We start from the raw sequence: 22560 nt of genomic DNA on the forward strand, positions 1-22560 counted from the left end.
ACTGACTAAATACAGAATCTCAAATTTCATTCTTATTTCTTGTGCTTGAACAGACTCTTCTATTGCCCCCCAAGGTAATCATGCAGCCATTTGACTGACAGTTACATAGAAAATCTAGAGTTAGCTTCTATCTCCCTATTCATGAAATCTTGAGAAAAGGAAGCCTAATAAGTTAAAAAAAAATTGGGTAAATAGACCATGGGAAGAATATTATCTGAGAAGTGTAGAGATTAGTTTTTGGCATTTAAAGGCCAGTTTATTGAAATAATGAATAAGTATACAGCCTGTGTCCATTTATTTGCTTAATACTCTTTTCTCACGTCATAGTAATGAGGTAATGACCCCCCATTGCCCCATCCCTTTCTTAATAGCTACCAATGGGGCATTCTCTGGAAAGACTCTGGAACCTGGGAATGGTAACACAGGCAAGTCAAAAAGCACACAAGGAATGCTACACCGTGGCTGCACAGGTGTAACATAACCTCCTAGGGTACTAGGGTAATGTAACCCTGTATTCCCCATACTGCAGACTTCATGCTTGCTTTCTTTTCTCTCAGAGGCCACAAGTTCCACAGGAGGGGTCAGAGCCACTGGAACAGAAGCTCCAGGAGGTAAGGTTCGCCAGTCCCAAACCTCAGGGTTCTCCTCATTGCCCTGTTGTGCTGAGGTGAACACATAAATGAGAATGGGGGCTAAGGAAAGGGGGTTACTTCTTGTCTAGAAGCACAACATATATTCTGACTATCCTGAGTAGTCCTGCTAAGGAATTCCTGCCACTTGGTCATCTAAGTTAGGCATTGCTCCACGGCCTGTGTGACAGTGTTAGTTCTCTGGACACCTAGCTGAGACCCACTGACCTGCAGCAGCCTCCACAGAACCCTGATTCTCCCCACTCAGGCCATCATGATTCCACAAAGCACTATCACCTGTTGCCATCTCTCTAACATGTTTATTACACTTCTTGCATATTTTCTATTTCCTCTCTCACAGACACAAATCTCACAAGGCAGATACTTTGTCTGTTCTCTTCACTGAGAGGATGATGTCAGGCACAGAGGAAATGCTTATAAAATATGAGATGAGTGACAGGCATATTCTCATGTAGAGAGTCACTGTTTACTTCACAGTTTCACTTGGTGTCAGCAGCAGTTTATTGGGTCTGGAGGAAGTCAAGGAGGCTACTTAAAACACCATGGAAATGTAAAAATATTGACATAAGTGTATTCTTAAATACCTGATTATCACACTATCACCAGTTATACAAATAAGAACATTGGAAATATCAAAATGTTTCCTTCTTTTCCCGCTGGAATGGCAGGGAGCCACATCACTGGAAGTGGAATCAGTAAAGTGAAATTAAGCTTCCTTCTTTTTTTTTTTTTTTGCTAGGGTACAGTGGAAGGAATAGTCAGTGCGAGAACATTAAACAATAAGTTCACAAAAAATTATGGTGTTTATTTTTTCTAAAATAGAAGTTGTCAAGAAAATTTTCCAATGGTTCAAGACCACAGTGCTGATTCCAGTACTGCTTGCTCTGTTAGCTCTTTATATTCTCATTTTAGCTACCTCTGGTAAATTCTCCGGGACAACCATTTCATCTGGAGGTTCCCACACAGGTAGGTCAATGAGAAGGAAATCTTCATTTTGCGTGCATGATAACTTTGTAGAGCTGCAGTCATAAAATAGCGCCTCGATGTTTTTTACTCATATCTCAAATTCCCCAGACCTCATGATTTTCCTCTTTCTTTCCTCAGAGGCCACAACTCTCGCAGGTAGCAGGGGCAACACTGAAAGTGAATTCAGAACAGGTGAGGAAGAGCAGCCCACAATTTGGGATTTACCATGAATCATGACTCTCATGAGGATGACTTGCTTAGAAGTAGGCTTTCCTACAGAATATGAAATATGGATTTACAGACAATGTAACTGAGGCCAAATATATTTTTTAATTTAATATTTCCCTATAAATATCCTAAAATCCTCTTTTTGAATGGGTTGACTCTTCTAGATGAGGTGTAAATGGGATGTAATTGTTTTGAGAAATTTCCACATAATATAATGTATAAATATTTCCAGTGTAATAGTAGAGGTTAGAAAACAGTTTTGATTCCAGGAAGTAGAGATAACACAAATGAACTTTAAAAACATGCCTGTATAGATGTTTCCTTGCCTCCAAAGCAAGAGACATAATTATAGTATTAGGTCAATGGGGAGCAATTAGGAGTAATTAGTTCTGGTGTTTTGTAGCAGTGAGGTGCCTATGGTCAACAATATTATGGTGTACATTCAAATATCCTTGACAAGAAGGTTCTGAATGTTCTGCCCACAAAGCAATGATAAGTGAGATGATGGATAAGCTAAATATCATGACTTGATTTTTACATAATATATACATATATCAAAACCTCCCATACAACCCCCAGAAATATGTATACTTATATAAAAATTAGAAAGAAAAGTAAAAATAGATTAAATTATCATGAAATAAAGAATTTTTTGTCTTCTAGCTCTGGCAGTATAATGGGTAAGTATGAGAGAAAACCACCTGTTTTGCTGTTATGGAATGTCAGGTGTAATCTCCAAATTTTGCCCCTTTGACTGCATTGGTAGTTTATTAATGAATGGGAAAACACATCAGAGTGGCAGCCAGAGAAAGTGACCTTTGACATCTTAAAGATGTAAACAGATTCCTTCTAGAGGCAGGTCTTCAGGAGACAAACAGGAGTCACTGTGGTGATGCCACTTTCCCTTGTGTTTCAGCCACCACTGGGGTAGTTCCTGCCACAACTGTTGCCCCTGGCCCTTCCAAGACAGGTAAGTCAACAGGTTGACATGGAATCTTCCACATGCCCTCCCATAATTAGACATCTCCTTTGTATTATTTTTTGCAGGAGTAGCACCATATCTTCTCCACAATCCTTAAATATACTCCAGGTAACTCTTATCCCTTTGTCTCCCTTAGAGGCCACCACTTTCCTAGGAGTAAGTGGAACAACAAGTGTTGGAAGAGCCACGGGTGAGTGCTGCTAGACTAAGACCTGTAATTCCTAATGACACCTTCAATAGTCTTCTGAAAATATCTACATGATTTGTATATGCTATATTGAGAAAATTCATAAAAAAGACTAGACAGTCTCCTTATTTCCTGAGCTTACAAAGTCCCTCACTAAACCATCATGATGTCAAACCAATGACAGATAAATAAGTAATATGGGGAGAAAATTCTTATCTTTCCCCCAAAGAGAAGGACATGATAGTTGATAACTGTCTCAGTAAAATTGCTGTGGAAAGAAATGTTGCGTGGGACAAATATGAATTTCTTCTAGCACTGTGAGTTCAGAGTAATAGTTTGCTTCTAAGTGGGGATTTGAGATTCCTATAGAAACCAAGTGGAAATAGAGTTCAGCTAGTGACACCATCTCTTTCTCGTTGTAGGTATTACCGTTGTAGTCTCTGGAAAAACACTGAAACCTGGAAGTTACAAGACAGGCAAGTCTGAAAATACATGCAAAATCTGGACATGGGCACCTTTGTTGACATACTCTGCCCACAGCGCCGTGTGTACTCTCTCAAAAACTAGTCTTCACTCCTTCCTTTCTTTTCTCTCTCTCTCAGGGGCCACAACTTCCATGGTAGGGGGTGACACCAGCCAAGCAGAACGTCCAGGAGGTGAGTTTTTTACTCTGAGGCCTTGGTGCTTTTATCAAATCCCTGTTCTCTGCAGTGAAGACATTGATGTGAAGGTGGGCTGAGGAAAGGGGCCCACATTTTCTCTGGGAACACAGCATGCCAGAATCACAAAGCTGGTTGTGCCTAGGAATTCCCTGCACTCATCTGGCTTATCCCTCTGGATTTCTAGCAGCCCAGGCTTGCAAAGCTAGTTATTATGTAGCAAGGATAAGGCAAGCTGCTGGATACCCCCCACCAATCAGGGCATACAATTTGCCTTTTATACAATTTGCCTTTTTCCCAAAGTGTTTACTAACATCTTTCACACTGACTTATTTATTATATTTCTTGTTCATTGCTGGCCTCCAGCTGCTAGAATGTAAGGTGCATTAGGAGAAAGATCTTTGAACATTTTGCTGACTGATACATCCCAAGGTCCTAAACAATATTGCACAGAAGAGTTGCTTAATAAATATTAGTGGAATGATGAAATAAATTATTTTGAAGTAGTTCATTCTATTTAATTGGTACAACTATAGTTTCACCGGAAGTCAGAATTCCAAGCCAGGTAGAATAGATTGAATAAAGTCATCACATGGCAATATTAGAGTTAGAGAGTTCTTTTTTAAACATGTGAATATCAAAATACCTCAAGTGATTGATGAGAAATATTTATAAAGATAGAAGGTAGTCTGCTTTTTTCTTCTTAACACATCATTGTCACATCAGGGAGCCCAGCTTCTGGAAGTTCAACGGGTGAGGGGGAGATAAAGTCTCCTTTCACATTCTCTGGGATCTATGGAAAGGGAATCCCAGAAGCAACAATGTTCAGTTGAGGGGCAAAGAAATAAAGGGGTAGTCATTCACGGTTCCTTTCCTTCCAAAACACATGTTCTTAGGAAAGGCCTCTAGTGGTTCAGGATCATATAACTTCTTTTACTATTCTTTGCTCTATTAGCACCTTTACTCTTCTCATTTTAGATACTTCTGGTGAATTCCCAGAAACAACCATTACATCTGGAGATTCCCACACAGGTAGTTCAACAAGAAGGAAATCCTCATGTTGAATGTATGATAACTTTTTAGAGCTGCAATCATAAAATAACTTTTTCCTTGTATCTTCAATTCCTTACACCTCTTGATTCTCTTTTTCCCGCAGAGACCACAGCTGTGACAGGAAGCAGGGGCAGTATTGGAACTGAATCCATAGCAGGTGAGGAGCAGGCCACGATTTGGGAGTTATTTGAATTATGACTTTTATTATTATGACTTGTTTAGAAGTGAACTTTGCTGCAGAACATTGTGCATTTTTATTTTATTTTATTTTATTTTTTTTTTAGGGAAAATGAATCTAAGCCCGAAGAACTTTTTTTTACATTTTTTTTTTTTAAATACACACAAATTACCAATAGTGTCTTTTGAATGTGATGCCTCTTGAATTTGTTTTGAGAAATTTCTCCTATAAGGTTATAAACACTTCCAGGGTTTTAGTATGAGCTTAAAAGAGTTTTGTTCTTGGGAAGTAGAGACAAGGTAAACGAACCTTGAAATCATGGCTGGTAAAGGTTTCTATGACCCAAAGCAATACAAATAATAATTATTTTGTGAATGTCTAAAATTCTCATTAAGCTTAAATTTTTTAAAGTAAAGCCAATGAATATGGGAGGAAACCACCTATCTTCCTCTCATGGAATTCCAAGACTATTGCCACATGTTGAGAAATTGATCACTCTTACTAGTTTGATAATAAATTTGTTAATGAGAAAATACATCTGGCCTATCATCAGGGAAGAACCAGAAAAAGAGTTTTTTGGATATAATGATGATATGCTTAGATTCTTTCACCATAATGACCACAGTCCTCTTGATGTTTCATCCACCACTGGGATAACTTCTGGCACAATTCTTGCCCCTGGCAGTTCCAATACAAGTGAGTCTACAGGTTGTCAGGAAACTCTTCAAGGATCTTTACATAGTTAGACGCCTCATTTGGTGCAATTCTATCCATGAATAATATATCTGTTTCATGGCCTTTCAATATTTTCCAAATATGTCCTGTCTGCTTTTCTCTCTCTTAGAGACCACAACATACATTAGACGAAGTGGGACCACAAGAAGTGGATTAGCCACAGGTGAGCATTGCATTCACCTGCCATTAATACCCCCAAAGGATTACAGACTGAAATGTATCCATGCGAATCATTTCTCCAATACTGAGGATTATTAAAGATAATCTTACCATTATTCATTGACTGAGGTTTCAGATTCTCAGATTTTGTTCTTATTTCCTCTGCTTTGAACAGCTTTGAACAGAAGCTGTGAGATAGAGTTAGCTTCTACCTCTCTAGTCCTGAACTCTAGAAGAAAGAAAGCCCAATAAGTAAAAAATTACTTGGTAAATATTTTGTCACATGTATATTTTATGAAGAATATGCAGATTACTATTAGACATAAAAAGCCCAGTTTATAGCCGGGCATGGTGACTCATGCCTATAATCCCAGAACTTTGAGAGACCGAGGTGGGAGGATCACTTAAGCCAAGGAGATTGAGACCAGCCTGGGTGATATGGTGAAACCCTGTCTCTACAAATAATAATAATCATAATAATAATACAAAAATTAGCTGGGCATGGTGGCATCTGCTTGTAGTCCCAGCTACTCGGGAGGCTAAGGCTGGAGGATGGCTTGAGCCCAGGAGGTGGAGGTTGCAGTGAGCTGAGATTGTGCCATTATGCTCTAGTCTAGGTAAGAGTGAGACTCTGTCTCAAAAAAAAAAAAAAAAAAAAAAAAAAAATCCCAGTTTACTGAAATAATAAATAAGTATGCAAACTGTGTCTCTTTATTTGCTGATACTGTCTGCCCACTTCATGGTAATGAGGTACTGACCCGTGACTACTCTTCTCTTTCTTAGTAGCTACCACTGGGGAATTCTCTGGAAAGACTCTGGAACCTGGGAATGACAACACAGGCAAGTCAACAAGCACACAGGGAATGCTACACCATGGCTGCTCGGGTGACAGGCTCCTAGGGTTACATAACTCTGTACTCCCCATACTGCAGACTTCATTCTTGCTTTCTTTTCTCTCAGAGGCCACAAGTTCCACAGGAGGGGTCAGGGCCACCGGATCAGAAGCTCCAGGAGGTAAGCTTCGTCAGTCCCAGATCTCAGGGTTCTCCTCATTTCCCTGTTGTGCTAAGGTGAACACATGAATGAGAATGGGGGCCAAGGAAAGGGGGTTACTTCTTGCCTGGAAGCACAACATGTATTCTGACCATCCTGAGTAGTCCTGCTAAAGAATTTGATTCACTGGCTTATGTATGTCAGGCATTGCTCCATGACCTGTGTGACAGTGTTAGTTCTCTGGACACCTGGCTGAGGCCCACTGACCTGCAGCAGTCTTCTTGGAACCCTGATTGTCCCTGCTCTGCTCATCATGATTCCACAAAGCACTATCACCTGCTGCCATCTCTCAAACATATTTGTTATACTTCTTGTTTATTTCCTGTGTTCCCTCTTCCACAAATGTAAATCACATGAGGCAGAGACTTTCTTCTTCTCACTGTCAGACACAGTGAAAATTCTTCTAGAATATGAGGTGAGTGACAGGCATATTCTTATGTAGAATGTCACTCTGGTTACTTCAATTGGTACCAACACAGTTGCCCTTGGTGTCAGCAGCAGCTCACAGGATTGCATGCCAGTTGGCATAGGCTACATAAAGACATTAAAGGAAGCTATAAACATCTATGTGTTTATTCTTAAAAACATGATAATCACAGGATTACCTGTTCCATAAAGGAAAACACTTAGAATGTTCAAGACTTTTTCTTGCTCCTAGATCACCAGAGAGCCAAGTCACTGGACATGAAATCTGTAAAGTGCGATTAAACTTTCTTCTTTCTAAATAGGCTGTGATGGAAGAAGTAGTCAGTAGCAAAACAATAGTCAATGCATTGGAGGGAAAACCATCATGGTTCATTTCCCTCTGAAACAGAGAATCTGAGGAAAGGTCTTCCAGTGGATCAAGGCAGCATTGCTGTTTCCAGTGTTGTTTGTCCTATTAGCTCCTTTACCTTCTCATTTTAGGTACCTCTGGTGAATTCCCAGGGACAACATTTACATCTGGAGGTTCCCACACAGGTAGTTGAATGGGAAGGAAATCTGCATCTTGAATGCATGATGACTTTGTAGAGCTGCAGTCGTGAAAGAGTGACTCAATGCTTTTTACCAGTATCTCCCAGACCCCTTGATCCTATTCTTTCTTTTCTCAGAGGCCACAACTTTCACAGGAGGCAGGGGCAGTACAGGAACTGAATCCAGAGCAGATGAGGATGAGCAGCCCATAATTCGCATGTTACTGTGAATCTTGACTCATTAGGATGACTTGTTTGGGAGTGACTTTTCTGCAGAATATTATGCATTTATTTAGGGATAATGAATCTTAGGCCCAGTAGAACTTCCTTTAGATTTTATAGTTTCTAAAACTTTGCCAATAGCCTCTTTTATACTGGGATATCTATTGCATTTGTTCTGAGAACTTCCTCCTGTGAGGTTACATAAAAACGTTGCCAGGGTATTACTAGGAACTATGAACAGTTTTGTTGTAGGGAAGAAGAGAAAACTTAAGTGAACCTTAGAAACGTTCCTAAAGAGTGGTTTGATGACTTAGAAGCAAGAGAAATGTTTAGTATATTCTTGATGTGTAAGAGTCCCAGGAAAATTGTTTTTGTCTTCCATATTCTGGGAAGTAAAATGGTAAACATGGGGACCACCACCTGTCTCCTGATGGAAGACCAGAAATATTGCCTTAGGTTGAGGAACTCGACCTTCTGATTGTTTTGCTAGTAAAATGGATAACGATAATTATACAGGGTACCACCTCAGGAAGAATCGGTGAAAGTACCATTTATAAATAATTCAGATAGGCCTAGATAGTTTTTAGAGGCAGGCCTGCAGGAAAGGGAAAAGTTGATCATCATGGTGATCACACTCTTCCTTGTGTTTCAGCCACCAGCAGGGCAGCTCCTGGCACAACTCTTGCCCCTGGCAGTTCCAACACGGGTGAGTCTGCAGGTTGCCAGGGAACCTTCAGAGCTCCTCCCATATTTCGATGTTCGATGTCTCCTCTGCTGCTGTTCTTTCAAGAAGTTGCATCATGTTCTTTTCATGGTCCTTGAATATTTCCTAATATGACTTCCCTGTTTTTCTGTCTCTCAGGGGCCACAGCTTCCCTAGGTGGAAGTGCAACGACAAGGGGTAGAATAACCACCGGTGAGCATTACTGAGTCATTGGACTCACTCTTTAAAAATATCCATTAAAGGTTATTGCTTGAAATATATGCATGTCACATATTTTTCCACATGGAACATTATTAGGTAAAATCTTACCTTAATTTATTAAGTATATCAGGTTGGTGCAAAAGTAACTGCAGGTTCGCTATTGAAATTAATAGCAAATCAGACACTCAAAAATAGCAATTCAGTGATAGCAAATCACAAACTCAAAATTTAATTTATTTATACACTTTAAGCAGACCGTCCCGCTCGTTCCCAAGGTAATCATGCAGCCATTGGATAGTTATGTAGAGAATCTAGAGTGATAGCTGCTAGGAGCCTCTTCCTGAAATCTAGAGAAATGGAGACCCAATAAGTTAAATTCCTTTGGTACTATGCCGTGGGAAGGATGTTATATGAGGAGTCTATGGATGACCTTTTGGGATTTAAAGCCTGGTTTCCTGAAATATTGAATAAGCATACAGAGTTGGCCATTTGTGAGGTTGTTATTCTCTGCCCACTTGATGATGACAAGGTACTGACCCACGACTACCCATCTCTTTCTTAATAGCTACCACTGGGGCATTCTCTGGAAAGACTCTGGAGCCTGGGAACGACAACACAGGCAAGTTCAAAGCCACACAGGGAATGCTACACCATGGCTGCTTGGGTGACAGGCTCCTAGGGTTACATAACCCTGCACTCCCCATACTGCAGACTTCATTCTTGCTTTCTTTTCTCTCAGAGGCCACAAGTTCCACAGGAGGGGTCAGGGCCACCGGGTCAGAAGCTCCAGGAGGTATGTTTCGCCATTCCCAGGCTTTGAGATTCTTCTCACTGCCCTGTTGTGCTGAGGTGAACACATAAATGAGAATGGTGGCCAAGGAAAGGCGGTTACTTCTTGTCTGGAAGCACAACAACTGACCATCCTGAGTAGTTCTGTTAAGGAGTTTCAGAAACTGGGCTATCTGAGTCAGGCATTGTCACATGGCTTGTGTGACAGTGTTAGTTCTCTGGACACTTGTCTGAGGCCCACTGACCTGCAGCAGCCTTCCTGGAACACTGATTCTATCTGCTCTGCTCATCATGATTCCGCAAAGTACAATCACCTGCTACTATCTTACTAACATGTTTTTTACACTCCTTGTTTATTTCATCTGTTCCCTCTCCCACAAATGTAAATCACATGAGGCAGAGACCTTTGTCTCTTCTTCTCGTTGAAAGAAGACTGTCAGGCATAATGGAAATGGTTCCAGAATATGAGAGGACTGACAGGCATATTCTTACGTAGAAAGTCACTCTGTTTACTTCAATGGCTAACATCCTCATTTCCCTTCGTGTCAGCAGCAGTTCACAGGATCCCATGCCAGTTTGCACAGGCTACAGAAAAACACTAAAGGAGTCTATAAACATATCCTATGTGTTTATTCTTAAAAACATGATAATTACAATATTACCTTTTCCACAAAGGAGAACACTTAGAATGTTCAACACTTCTTCTTGCTCCTGGATCACCGGATAGCCAAGTCACTGTACACGAAATCTATAAAGTCAGATTAAACTTCCCTCTTTTTAAATAGCCTGTGATGGAAAAAATAGCCAGTAGCAAAACAATAGTGTATACATTGCAGGGAAAATCATTCACGATTCATTTTCTTCAGAAACAGAGATTCTGAGGAAAGGTCTTCTAGTGGATCAAGGCAGCATTGCTGTTTCCAGTGTTGTTGGTCCTATTAGCTGCTTTACCTTCTCATTGTAGGTACTTCTGGTGAATTCCCTGGGACAACAATTACATCTGGAGGATCCCACACAGGTAGTTGAATGGGAAGGAAATCCTCATCTTGAATGCATGATGACGTTGTAGAGCTGCAATCACAAAATAGCAACTTGATGCTTTTTGCCAGTGTAGAGGCAGGCCTACAGGAAAGGGAAAAGTTGATCATCATGGTGATCACACTCTTCCTTGTGTTTCAGCCACCAGCAGGGCAGCTCCTGGCACAACTCTTGCCCCTGGCAGTTCCAACACGGGTGAGTCTGCAGGTTGCCAGGGAACCTTCAGAGCTCCTCCCATATTTCGATGTTCGATGTCTCCTCTGCTGCTGTTCTTTCAAGAAGTTGCATCATGTTCTTTTCATGGTCCTTGAATATTTCCTAATATGACTTCCCTGTTTTTCTGTCTCTCAGGGGCCACAGCTTCCCTAGGTGGAAGTGCAACGACAAGGGGTAGAATAACCACCGGTGAGCATTACTGAGTCATTGGACTCACTCTTTAAAAATATCCATTAAAGGTTATTGCTTGAAATATATGCATGTCACATATTTTTCCACATGGAACATTATTAGGTAAAATCTTACCTTAATTTATTAAGTATATCAGGTTGGTGCAAAAGTAACTGCAGGTTCGCTATTGAAATTAATAGCAAATCAGACACTCAAAAATAGCAATTCAGTGATAGCAAATCACAAACTCAAAATTTAATTTATTTATACACTTTAAGCAGACCGTCCCGCTCGTTCCCAAGGTAATCATGCAGCCATTGGATAGTTATGTAGAGAATCTAGAGTGATAGCTGCTAGGAGCCTCTTCCTGAAATCTAGAGAAATGGAGACCCAATAAGTTAAATTCCTTTGGTACTATGCCGTGGGAAGGATGTTATATGAGGAGTCTATGGATGACCTTTTGGGATTTAAAGCCTGGTTTCCTGAAATATTGAATAAGCATACAGAGTTGGCCATTTGTGAGGTTGTTATTCTCTGCCCACTTGATGATGACAAGGTACTGACCCACGACTACCCATCTCTTTCTTAATAGCTACCACTGGGGCATTCTCTGGAAAGACTCTGGAGCCTGGGAACGACAACACAGGCAAGTTCAAAGCCACACAGGGAATGCTACACCATGGCTGCTTGGGTGACAGGCTCCTAGGGTTACATAACCCTGCACTCCCCATACTGCAGACTTCATTCTTGCTTTCTTTTCTCTCAGAGGCCACAAGTTCCACAGGAGGGGTCAGGGCCACCGGGTCAGAAGCTCCAGGAGGTATGTTTCGCCATTCCCAGGCTTTGAGATTCTTCTCACTGCCCTGTTGTGCTGAGGTGAACACATAAATGAGAATGGTGGCCAAGGAAAGGCGGTTACTTCTTGTCTGGAAGCACAACAACTGACCATCCTGAGTAGTTCTGTTAAGGAGTTTCAGAAACTGGGCTATCTGAGTCAGGCATTGTCACATGGCTTGTGTGACAGTGTTAGTTCTCTGGACACTTGTCTGAGGCCCACTGACCTGCAGCAGCCTTCCTGGAACACTGATTCTATCTGCTCTGCTCATCATGATTCCGCAAAGTACAATCACCTGCTACTATCTTACTAACATGTTTTTTACACTCCTTGTTTATTTCATCTGTTCCCTCTCCCACAAATGTAAATCACATGAGGCAGAGACCTTTGTCTCTTCTTCTCGTTGAAAGAAGACTGTCAGGCATAATGGAAATGGTTCCAGAATATGAGAGGACTGACAGGCATATTCTTACGTAGAAAGTCACTCTGTTTACTTCAATGGCTAACATCCTCATTTCCCTTCGTGTCAGCAGCAGTTCACAGGATCCCATGCCAGTTTGCACAGGCTACAGAAAAACACTAAAGGAGTCTATAAACATATCCTATGTGTTTATTCTTAAAAACATGATAATTACAATATTACCTTTTCCACAAAGGAGAACACTTAGAATGTTCAACACTTCTTCTTGCTCCTGGATCACCGGATAGCCAAGTCACTGTACACGAAATCTATAAAGTCAGATTAAACTTCCCTCTTTTTAAATAGCCTGTGATGGAAAAAATAGCCAGTAGCAAAACAATAGTGTATACATTGCAGGGAAAATCATTCACGATTCATTTTCTTCAGAAACAGAGATTCTGAGGAAAGGTCTTCTAGTGGATCAAGGCAGCATTGCTGTTTCCAGTGTTGTTGGTCCTATTAGCTGCTTTACCTTCTCATTGTAGGTACTTCTGGTGAATTCCCTGGGACAACAATTACATCTGGAGGATCCCACACAGGTAGTTGAATGGGAAGGAAATCCTCATCTTGAATGCATGATGACGTTGTAGAGCTGCAATCACAAAATAGCAACTTGATGCTTTTTGCCAGTGTAGAGGCAGGCCTACAGGAAAGGGAAAAGTTGATCATCATGGTGATCACACTCTTCCTTGTGTTTCAGCCACCAGCAGGGCAGCTCCTGGCACAACTCTTGCCCCTGGCAGTTCCAACACGGGTGAGTCTGCAGGTTGCCAGGGAACCTTCAGAGCTCCTCCCATATTTCGATGTTCGATGTCTCCTCTGCTGCTGTTCTTTCAAGAAGTTGCATCATGTTCTTTTCATGGTCCTTGAATATTTCCTAATATGACTTCCCTGTTTTTCTGTCTCTCAGGGGCCACAGCTTCCCTAGGTGGAAGTGCAACGACAAGGGGTAGAATAACCACCGGTGAGCATTGCTGGGTCGTTGCACTCACTTTAAAAAAATATCCATTAAAGGTTATTGCTTGAAATATATGCATGTCACATATTTTTCCACATGGAACATTATTAGGTAAAATCTTACCTTAATTTATTAAGTATATCAGGTTGGTGCAAAAGTAACTGCAGGTTCGCTATTGAAATTAATAGCAAATCAGACACTCAAAAATAGCAATTCAGTGATAGCAAATCACAAACTCAAAATTTAATTTATTTATACACTTTAAGCAGACCATCCCGCTCGTTCCCAAGGTAATCATGCAGCCATTGGATAGTTATGTAGAGAATCTAGAGTGATAGCTGCTAGGAGCCTCTTCCTGAAATCTAGAGAAATGGAGACCCAATAAGTTAAATTCCTTTGGTGCTATGCCGTGGGAAGGATGTTATATGAGGAGTCTATGGATGACCTTTTGGGATTTAAAGCCTGGTTTCCTGAAATATTGAATAAGCATACAGATTTGGCCATTTGTGAGGTTGTTATTCTCTGCCCACTTGATGATGACAAGGTACTGACCCACGACTACCCATCTCTTTCTTAATAGCTACCACTGGGGCATTCTCTGGAAAGACTCTGGAGCCTGGGAACGACAACACAGGCAAGTTCAAAGCCACACAGGGAATGCTACACCATGGCTGCTTGGGTGACAGGCTCCTAGGGTTACATAACCCTGCACTCCCCATACTGCAGACTTCATTCTTGCTTTCTTTTCTCTCAGAGGCCACAAGTTCCACAGGAGGGGTCAGGGCCACTGGGTCAGAAGCTCCAGGAGGTAAGCTTCGTCATTTTCAGACTTTGGGGTTCTTCTCACTGCCCTGTTGTGCTGAGGTGAACACATAAATGAGAATGGTGGCCAAGGAAAGGCGGTTACTTCTTGTCTGAAAGCACAATATGTATTCTGACCATCCTGAGTAGTTCTGTTAAGGAGTTTCAGAAACTGGGCCATCTAAGTCAGGCATTGTTCCATGGCCTGTGTGACAGTGTTAGTTCTCTGGACACCTGTCTGAGGCCCACTGACCTGCAGCAGCCTTCCCGGAATACTGATTCTCCCTGCTCTGCTCATCATGATTCCGCAAAGTACTATAACCTCATGCCATCACTCAAACATATTTATTATCCTTCTTGTTAATTTTCTGTTTTCCGTAAATCAAATGTAAATCACATGAGGCAGAGTCCTTTCTTCTCACTGACAGGACTATCAGGCACAGTAGAAATGCATCTAGAATATAAGAGAAGTGACAGGCATATTCTTTTTTTAATTTTTAATTTTTTTTTATTACACTTTAAGTTCTAGGGTACATGTGCACAACGTGCAGGTTTGTTACATATGTATACCTGTGCCATGTTGGTGTGCTGCACCCATTAACTCGCCATTTACATTAGGTGTATCTCCTAATGCTATCCCTCCCCCCCGCCCTCGCAATAGGACCTGGTGTGTGATGATCCCCTTCCTGTGTCCAAGTGATCTCATTGTTCAATTCCCACCTAGGAGTGAGAACATGCGGTATTTGGTTTTTGGTTCTTGCGATAGTTTGCTGAGAATGATAGTTTCCAGCTGCATCCATGTCCCTACAAAGGACACGAACTCATCCTTTTTTATGGCTGCATAGTATTCCATGGTGTATATGTGCCACATTTTCTTAATCCAGTCGTGATAGGCATATTCTTATGTAGAATGTCAGTCTGTTCACTTCAGTAGCTACCACCACAGTTTCCCTTCCTGTCAGCAGCAGTTCACAGGATCCCATGCCAGTTGGCATAGGCTACAGAAAAACACTAAAGGAAGCTATAAATGTCTCCTATGTGTTTATTCTTAAAAACATGGTAATCACAGGATTACCTGTTCCACAAAGGAGAACAGTTAGAATATTCAAGAGTTTCTCTTGCTCCTGGAACACCAGGGAGCCAAGTCACTGGACATGAAATCTGTAAAGTGAGTTTAAACTTCCTTCTTTTTGAATAGGCTGTGATGGAAGAAATAGTCAGTACCAAACCAAACCAAACCAAACCAAACCAAACAAAACAAAACAAAACAAACAAAACAAAACAAAACAAAAAAACAGTAGTGCATACATTGCAGGGAAACCTATTCATGGTTCATTATCTTCAGAAACAGAGATTCTGAGGAAAGGTTTTCCAGTGGATCAAGGCAGCATTGCTGTTTCCAGTGTTGTTTGTCCTATTAGCTCCTTTACCTTCTCATTTTAGGTACTCCTGGTGAATTCCCTGGGACAACAATTACATCTGGAGGTTCCCACACAGGTAGTTGAATGGGAAGGAAATCCTCATCTTGAATGCATGATGACTTTGAGGAGCTGCAATCACAAAATAGCAACTCATGCTTTTTACCAGTGTCTCCCAGACCTCTTGATCCTATTCTTCCTTTTCTCAGAGGTCACAACTTTCACAGGAGGCAGGGGCAGTACAGAAACTGAATCCAGAGCAGGGGAGGAAGAGCAGCCCATAATTCACATATTACCAGGAATCTTGACTCTCATTAGAATGTCTTGTTTGGGCGTGGACTTTTCTGCAGAATATTATGCATCTATTTAAGTATAATGGATCTTAGGTCCCACAGAATTTTCTTTAGATTTTACTGTTTATAAAACTTTACCAGTAGCCTCTTTTAAAGTGAGATTTCTGTTGCATTTGTTCTGAGACGTTTCTCCTGTGAGGATACTTGGAAATGTTGCAAGGGTATTACTAGGAACTATAAACAGTTTTTATCTAGGGCAGAAGAATTAACTGAAATGAGCCTTAGAAACATACTGAAATAGTGGTTTTCAAACCTCAGAAGCAACAGAAATGTAAAATATATTCTTGATGCGTAAAAGTCCCAGGAAAATTGTTTTTGTCTTCCACATTCTGGGGAGTAAAGTGGTAAACATGGGCTCCACCACCTGTCTCCTGATGGAAGACCAGAAATATTGCCTTAGGTTGAGGAACCGGACCTTCTGATTGTTTTGCTAGTAAAATGGATATGGAGAAAATATACAGGACATGACATCAGGGAGGATCATGGAAAGCGCCATTTATAAATAATTAAGGTAGATCTGGGTAGTTTTAGAGGCAGGCCTACAGGAAAGGGAAAAGTTGATCACCATGGTGATCCCACTTTTCCTTGTTTCAGCCACCGCTAGGGCAGCTCCTGGCACAACTCTTGCCCCTGGCAGTTCCAACACGGGTGAGTCTGCAGGTTGCCAGGAAACCTTCTGAGCTCTGCCCGTATTTCGATGTTCGATGTCTCCTCTGGAGCTGTTCTTTCAAGAAGTTGTATCATGTTCTTTTCAGTTTTATTGAATATTTCTTAATATGCCTTTCCATTTTTCTGTCTCTCAGGGGCCACAGCTTCTCTAGGTGGAAGTACAAAAACAAGAGGTAGAATAACCACCGGTGAGCATTGCTGGGTCATTGGACTCACTTTTTAATAATATCCATTAAAGGTTATTGCTTGAAATGTATGCATGCTACCCATTTCTGCAACATTGAGCATTGTTAGGTAAAATCTTACCTTCGTTCATTAATTATATTAGGTTGTTGCAAAAGTAACTGTGGTTTTGCTATTGAAAGTAAGAGCAAATCAGAAACTCAAAATTAGCAAATCAGTAATAGCAAATCAGAAACTCAAAATTTAATTTCTTTCTATACTTTAAGCGACCCTCCCACTAGTTCCCAAGATAATCATGCAGCCATTTGATAGTTATATAAAGAATCTAGGGTGGTAGCTGCTAGGACCCTGTTCCTGAAACCTGGAGAAATGGAGACTCAATAAGTAAAAGTTCCTTTGGTACTATACCACGGGAAGGATATTAAATGAGGAGTCTATGGATGACCTTTTGGGATTTAAAGCCCAGTTTCCTGAAATATTGAATAAGCATACAGATTTATCCACTTTGAGGTTGTTATTCTCTGCCCACTTGATGATGACAAGGTACTGACCCACGATTACCCATCTCTTTCTTAGTAGCTACCACTGGGGCATTCTCTGGAAAGACTCTGGAGCCTGGGAACGACAACACAGGCAAGTTCAAAGCCACACAGGGAATGCTACACCATGGCTGCTCGGGTGACAGGCTCGTAGGGTTACATAACCCTGTACTTCCCATACTGTAGATGTCATCCCTGCTTTCTTTTCTCTCAGTGGCCACAAGTTCCACCAGAGGGGTCAGGACCACCAGATCAGAAGCTCCAGGAAGTAAGCTTCATCAGTCCCTGCCTTCAGAGTTCTCATCATTGCTGTTTTGTGCTCAGGATAACACATACATGAGAAACGGGGCCAAGGAAGGGGCTTAATTCTTGTCTGGAAGGTCAACATGTATTCTGGCCAACCTGAGTAGTTCTGCTAAGGAGTTTCAGACACTGGGTTATCTAAGTCAGGCATTGTCCCATGGCCTGTGTGACAGTGTTAGTTCTCTGAACACCTGTCTGAGGCCCACTGACCTGCAGCAGCCTCCCCAGAACCCTGATTCTCCCTGCTCTGCTCATCACCACTCTGCATAGCACTATCACCTGCTGCCATCTCTCGAACGTATTTATTACACTTCTTGTTTATTTCATGTTTTCCCTCTCCCATAAACCGTAAATCACATGAGGCAGAGACGTTTGTCTATTCTTTTCTCTGAGAAGAGGATGTCAGGCACAGAGAAAATGCTTCCATAATGTGAGATGGGTGACTGGTATATTCTTATGCAGAGTGTCACTATGTTTAATTTAGCAGCTACCACCACAGTTTCATTTGGTGTCAGCAGCAGTTCAGAGGGTCTGAAGCAAGGTAGGATGAACTACTTAAAATCAGCAGGGGAGGGTATAAATATCTCATAGTAGGGCATTGCTCAGCATCTGATAAGCACAATATCGCCAGTTACCGATATGAGAACATTTAGAATGTTCAAGTCTTTTTCTCTTTCCTGGGAGCACAAGGAAAGCACAATATTTGAAGTAAAATCAAGAAAGTGAAGTTAAGCTTCCTTTTTCAGTAGAGTACAGGGGAAGGGATAGTCAGCATAAAAACGTTAGTAAGTTGGCAAAAAATTATTCGTGGTTCATATTTTCTGAAACAAGTTTTCAAGAAAGGTCTTTCAGTGTTTCAGGACCACATTGCTGATTCCAGTACTGCTTGCTCTATTAGCTCCTTTACTTTCTCATTTTAGGGACTTCTGGTAAATTCTCTGGGACAACCATTTCATCAGGAGGTTCCAACACAGGTAGTTCAATAAGAAAGATATCATCATCTTGCATGGGTGATAACTTTGTAGAAATTCAGTAATAAAATAGCAACTCAGTACTTTTTACCAGCATCTCAAATTTCCTAGACCTCTTGATTCTTCTCTTTCTTTCCTCAGAGGCCACAACTCTCACAGGAGACAGGAGCAGTACCAGAAGTGAATCCAAAACAGGTGAGGATGGCAGCTCAAGATTTGGGAGTTACCAAGAATCATGATTTTCAGGATGACTTGTTTGGAAGTAGGCTTTCCTACAGAATATGAAGTAATTTATTTAGGGACAATCTGTCTAAGGACAAATATATTTTTTAATCTAATATTTTCCTTAACCTTTTAATATACACTTTTCAAATGGGTTGACTCTTCTAGTTGGGGTGTAAATGGAATGTAATTGTTTTGAGAAATTTCCCTATAACATTATATTGAAATATTTTCAGCATAGTAGTAGGAACTAAAAGCAGTTTTAACCCTGGGAAGTAGAGGTATATGAATCTTGGAGTCATGCCTACATAGATTTTTTTGCCCTAAAGTGATAGAAATAATTAGTAATAAGTCAATGGGGACAAAATCACAATTAGATAGCAGGCATTAGTTCTGGTGGTCTATAGTGTAGTGGAGTGCCTACAGTAAGCAGTATTATAGTATATATTTGAGAATACCTTGAAGAGAGATGTATCAGTCCATTTTCATGCTGCTGATAAAGACATACCTAAGACTGCATAGTTTATAAAGAAAAAGAGGTTTAATGGACTCACAGTTCCACGTAACTATGGAGGCCTCACAATCATGGTGGAAGGCAAAAGGCATGACTTACATGGCAACACGCAAGAGAGAGCTTGTGCAGGGGACCTCCCCTTTGTAAAACCATCAGATCTTGTGAGACTTGTTCACTATCACAAAAACAGCAGGAGAAAGACCCACCCCCATGATTCGACTATCTCCCACCGGGTCCTCCCATGACACATGTGAATTGTGGGAGCTACATTTCGAGATGAAATTTGGGTGCGGACACAGCCAAAGCAGATCAAGAGGATTCTAAATTTACTTACCACAAAGCTATGATAAATGTCAGAGATTATGGTTATGCTAAAGACCATGACTTGACTATTATGCAATGTATGTACATCTAGATCAAAACCTCGCACTGGAAATATGTAAAATTATAGGTCAATTAAAAATGTAATTAGAAATAGATACAATTATTATAAAGCAAATGTTTTTTGTCTTCTATTCCTGGCAGTGAAATAGGTAAATATGGGAGAAAACTGTCTGTCTCGCTGTCATGGGATGTCAGCTATAATGCCCCAACTTGGTAGTTTATTAATGAATGGGAAAACACATCAGAGTGGCAGCCAGAAAAAGTGACCTTTGACATCTTAAAGATGTAAACAGATTCCTTCTAGAGGCAGGTCTTCAGGAGGCAAACAGGAGTCACTGTGGTGATGCCAGTTCCCATTGTGTTTCAGCCACCACTGGGGTAGTTCCTGCCACAACTGTTGCCCCTGGCCGTTCCAAGACAGGTAAGTCAACAGGTTGACATGGAATCTTCCACGTGCCCTCGCATAATTAGATATCTCCTTTATATTATTTTTTGCAGGAGTAGCACCATATCTTCTCCACAATCCTTAAATATACTCCAGGTAACTCTTATCCCTTTGTCTCCCTTAGAGGCCACCACTTTCCTAGGAGTAAGTGGAATAACAAGCATTGGAAGAGCCACAGGTGAGTGCTGCTAGACTAAGACCTGTAATTCCTAATGACACCTTCAATAGTCTTCCGAAAATATCTACATGATTTGTCTATGCTATATTGTGAAAATTCAGAGACAAAGACTACACAATCATTATATTGCCTCCTTATTTCCTGGGCTTACAAGGGCTTTCATTAAAGCATCGTAACGTAAAACCATGACAGAAAAATAGGTAATATAGGGAGAAAATTCCAATTTCCCCGCCAAAAAGAAGGACATGATAGTTGGGAACTGTCTCAGTGAAACTGTGTGGAAAGAAGTATTGCATGGACAAATACGAATTACTTCTAGCACTGCAAGTGTCAGAATAATAGTTTGCTTCCAAGTGGGGATTTGAGATTCCTATTCAAATCAGTGGACAAACTGTTGAACTAGTGACACCATCTCTTTGTTATTGTAGGTATTACTAGCGTAGTCTCTGGAAAAACACTGAAACCTGGAAGTTACAAGACAGGCGAGTCTGAAAATACATGCAAAATCTGGACATGGGCACCTTGGTTGACATAGTCTGCCTGCAGCACTGTGTATGGTCTCCCAAACCTTAATCTTTGCCCCTTCCTTTCTTTTCTTTCTCAGGCGCCACAACTTCCATAGTAGGGGGTGACACCAGCCAAACAGAACGTCCAGGAGGTGAGTTTTTTACTCTGAGGCCTTGGTGCTTTTATCAAATCCCTGTTCTCTGCAGTGAAGACATTGATGTGAAAGTGGGCAGAGGAAAGGAGCCTGCATTTCCTCTGGGAAGATAACATGCCAGAGTCAAAACCTGGGTGTGCCTAGGAATTCCCTGGCCTCACCTGACTTATCCCTCTGGATTTCCAGGAACCCAGGTTTGCAGAGCTAGTTATTATGTAGCAGGGATGAGGGTGAGCTGCTGGATAACCCCTGCTTATCAGGGTCCTTGACCCTTTTATACAACTTGCCTTTTTCCTAAAGTGTTTACTAACATCTTTCCCACTGACTTCTTTGTTACATTTATTGTTCATTGTTGTCCTCCAGCTACTAGAATGTAAGGTGCTTTAGGAGAGAGGTCTTTGAACATTTTGCTCACTCATACATCCCAAGGGCCTAAAACAATATCACATGAAAGAGATACTTAATAAAGCTTAGTTGAAAGGTGAAATGTTTTATTTGAAGATTTTTTCACTCCACTTTCTTTAACAGGTACAACTGTGGTTTCAGCTCGAGTCAGCAGCAGTTCACAGAGCTCCAGACCAGGTAGGAAGGACTAAATACAGTCCTCATATGCTAGGATTAGAGTTAACAAGTTCTATTTTCAAATTCTCAGTATCAAAATGCCTGAGGTAATTGATGAGTAAAATTCAGAAAGATGAATGTCATCTGCTTTTTTTTTTCTCCTGAAGGTACCTCTGTCACACCAGAGAGCTCAGCATCTGAAAGTGAAACAGGTGAGGAGGAGATAGGGTTCCCATCCACATTCAGTGTGCTCTATGGAAAGGGAACCCCAGAAGCAACAGTGATGGATAGGTGGGCCAGAACATGAAGTGGTAGTCGCTTATAGTTTATTTCCTTACAAAATAGAGGCTTTCAGGAACGTTCTTCCAGTGGATTAAAGCCACATAGCTACTTCCACAACTGATTTAGGAAGTAATGACATGTTGATCCCTTTCTTTTTCCACTGTTAGTTACTACAGAAGAATTATCTGGGACAACTGCTATATCTAGAACGTCCCACACTGGTAGGTTGATAAGCAGGAAATCTCCATGTTTAACCATATAATATAGTTTTAGAGCTGCTTTGATGAAATACCAACCTCATTCTTTTCCCAATATCCCAAATTCTGATCTCACCATTCATCACTTCCTCCCCCAGAGGCCACAACTTTAATAGAAGGCCGCAGCGTTCCTCCGTCTGGATCCAGCCCAGGTGAGAATAAGCAGAGCACAGCTTAGGGTTTAGCATACATTGTGACTCTCCGTAGGCTCATCTTTTGGGAGTGTGTTTTCCTAGGTAGTGGTTTGCATTTACTTTCAGTGTTTTCTCACACTGAACATATTCTGGAAAACTCTTAAAACCAACATCTAGCCCCACAGCTGTAACTTTCTAAAGAGGGGCTGGTGGTGCAATCAGCATAAGAGATTTCTCCTGCAAAGTCATACATACCACTATGGTGTAG

General features: G+C 41.1%; 1 protein-coding gene across 1 annotated transcript in view; it reads left to right on the forward strand.

Annotated features, from left to right (window-relative positions):
* MUC19 (mucin 19, oligomeric) overlaps positions 1 to 22560 on the forward strand; it is a 195188-nt gene that overhangs the window by 115146 nt on the left and 57482 nt on the right. Inside the window, 29 exon segments of the mRNA XM_065525213.2 lie at positions 558 to 611; positions 1563 to 1616; positions 1755 to 1808; positions 2761 to 2814; positions 2963 to 3016; positions 3616 to 3669; positions 4651 to 4704; positions 4829 to 4882; positions 5748 to 5801; positions 6584 to 6637; positions 6758 to 6811; positions 7757 to 7810; positions 7942 to 7992; positions 8675 to 8731; positions 8888 to 8941; positions 9516 to 9569; positions 9690 to 9743; positions 10704 to 10757; positions 10919 to 10972; positions 11129 to 11182; positions 11757 to 11810; positions 17595 to 17648; positions 18796 to 18849; positions 20142 to 20195; positions 20344 to 20397; positions 21002 to 21055; positions 21587 to 21640; positions 21787 to 21831; positions 22069 to 22122. Coding sequence (XP_065381285.1) covers positions 558 to 611; positions 1563 to 1616; positions 1755 to 1808; positions 2761 to 2814; positions 2963 to 3016; positions 3616 to 3669; positions 4651 to 4704; positions 4829 to 4882; positions 5748 to 5801; positions 6584 to 6637; positions 6758 to 6811; positions 7757 to 7810; positions 7942 to 7992; positions 8675 to 8731; positions 8888 to 8941; positions 9516 to 9569; positions 9690 to 9743; positions 10704 to 10757; positions 10919 to 10972; positions 11129 to 11182; positions 11757 to 11810; positions 17595 to 17648; positions 18796 to 18849; positions 20142 to 20195; positions 20344 to 20397; positions 21002 to 21055; positions 21587 to 21640; positions 21787 to 21831; positions 22069 to 22122 — 1557 coding nt within the window.

The sequence above is a fragment of the Macaca fascicularis genome, chromosome 11 (assembly GCF_037993035.2).
Source record: "Macaca fascicularis isolate 582-1 chromosome 11, T2T-MFA8v1.1".
Taxonomy (NCBI): Eukaryota; Metazoa; Chordata; class Mammalia; order Primates; family Cercopithecidae; genus Macaca; species Macaca fascicularis.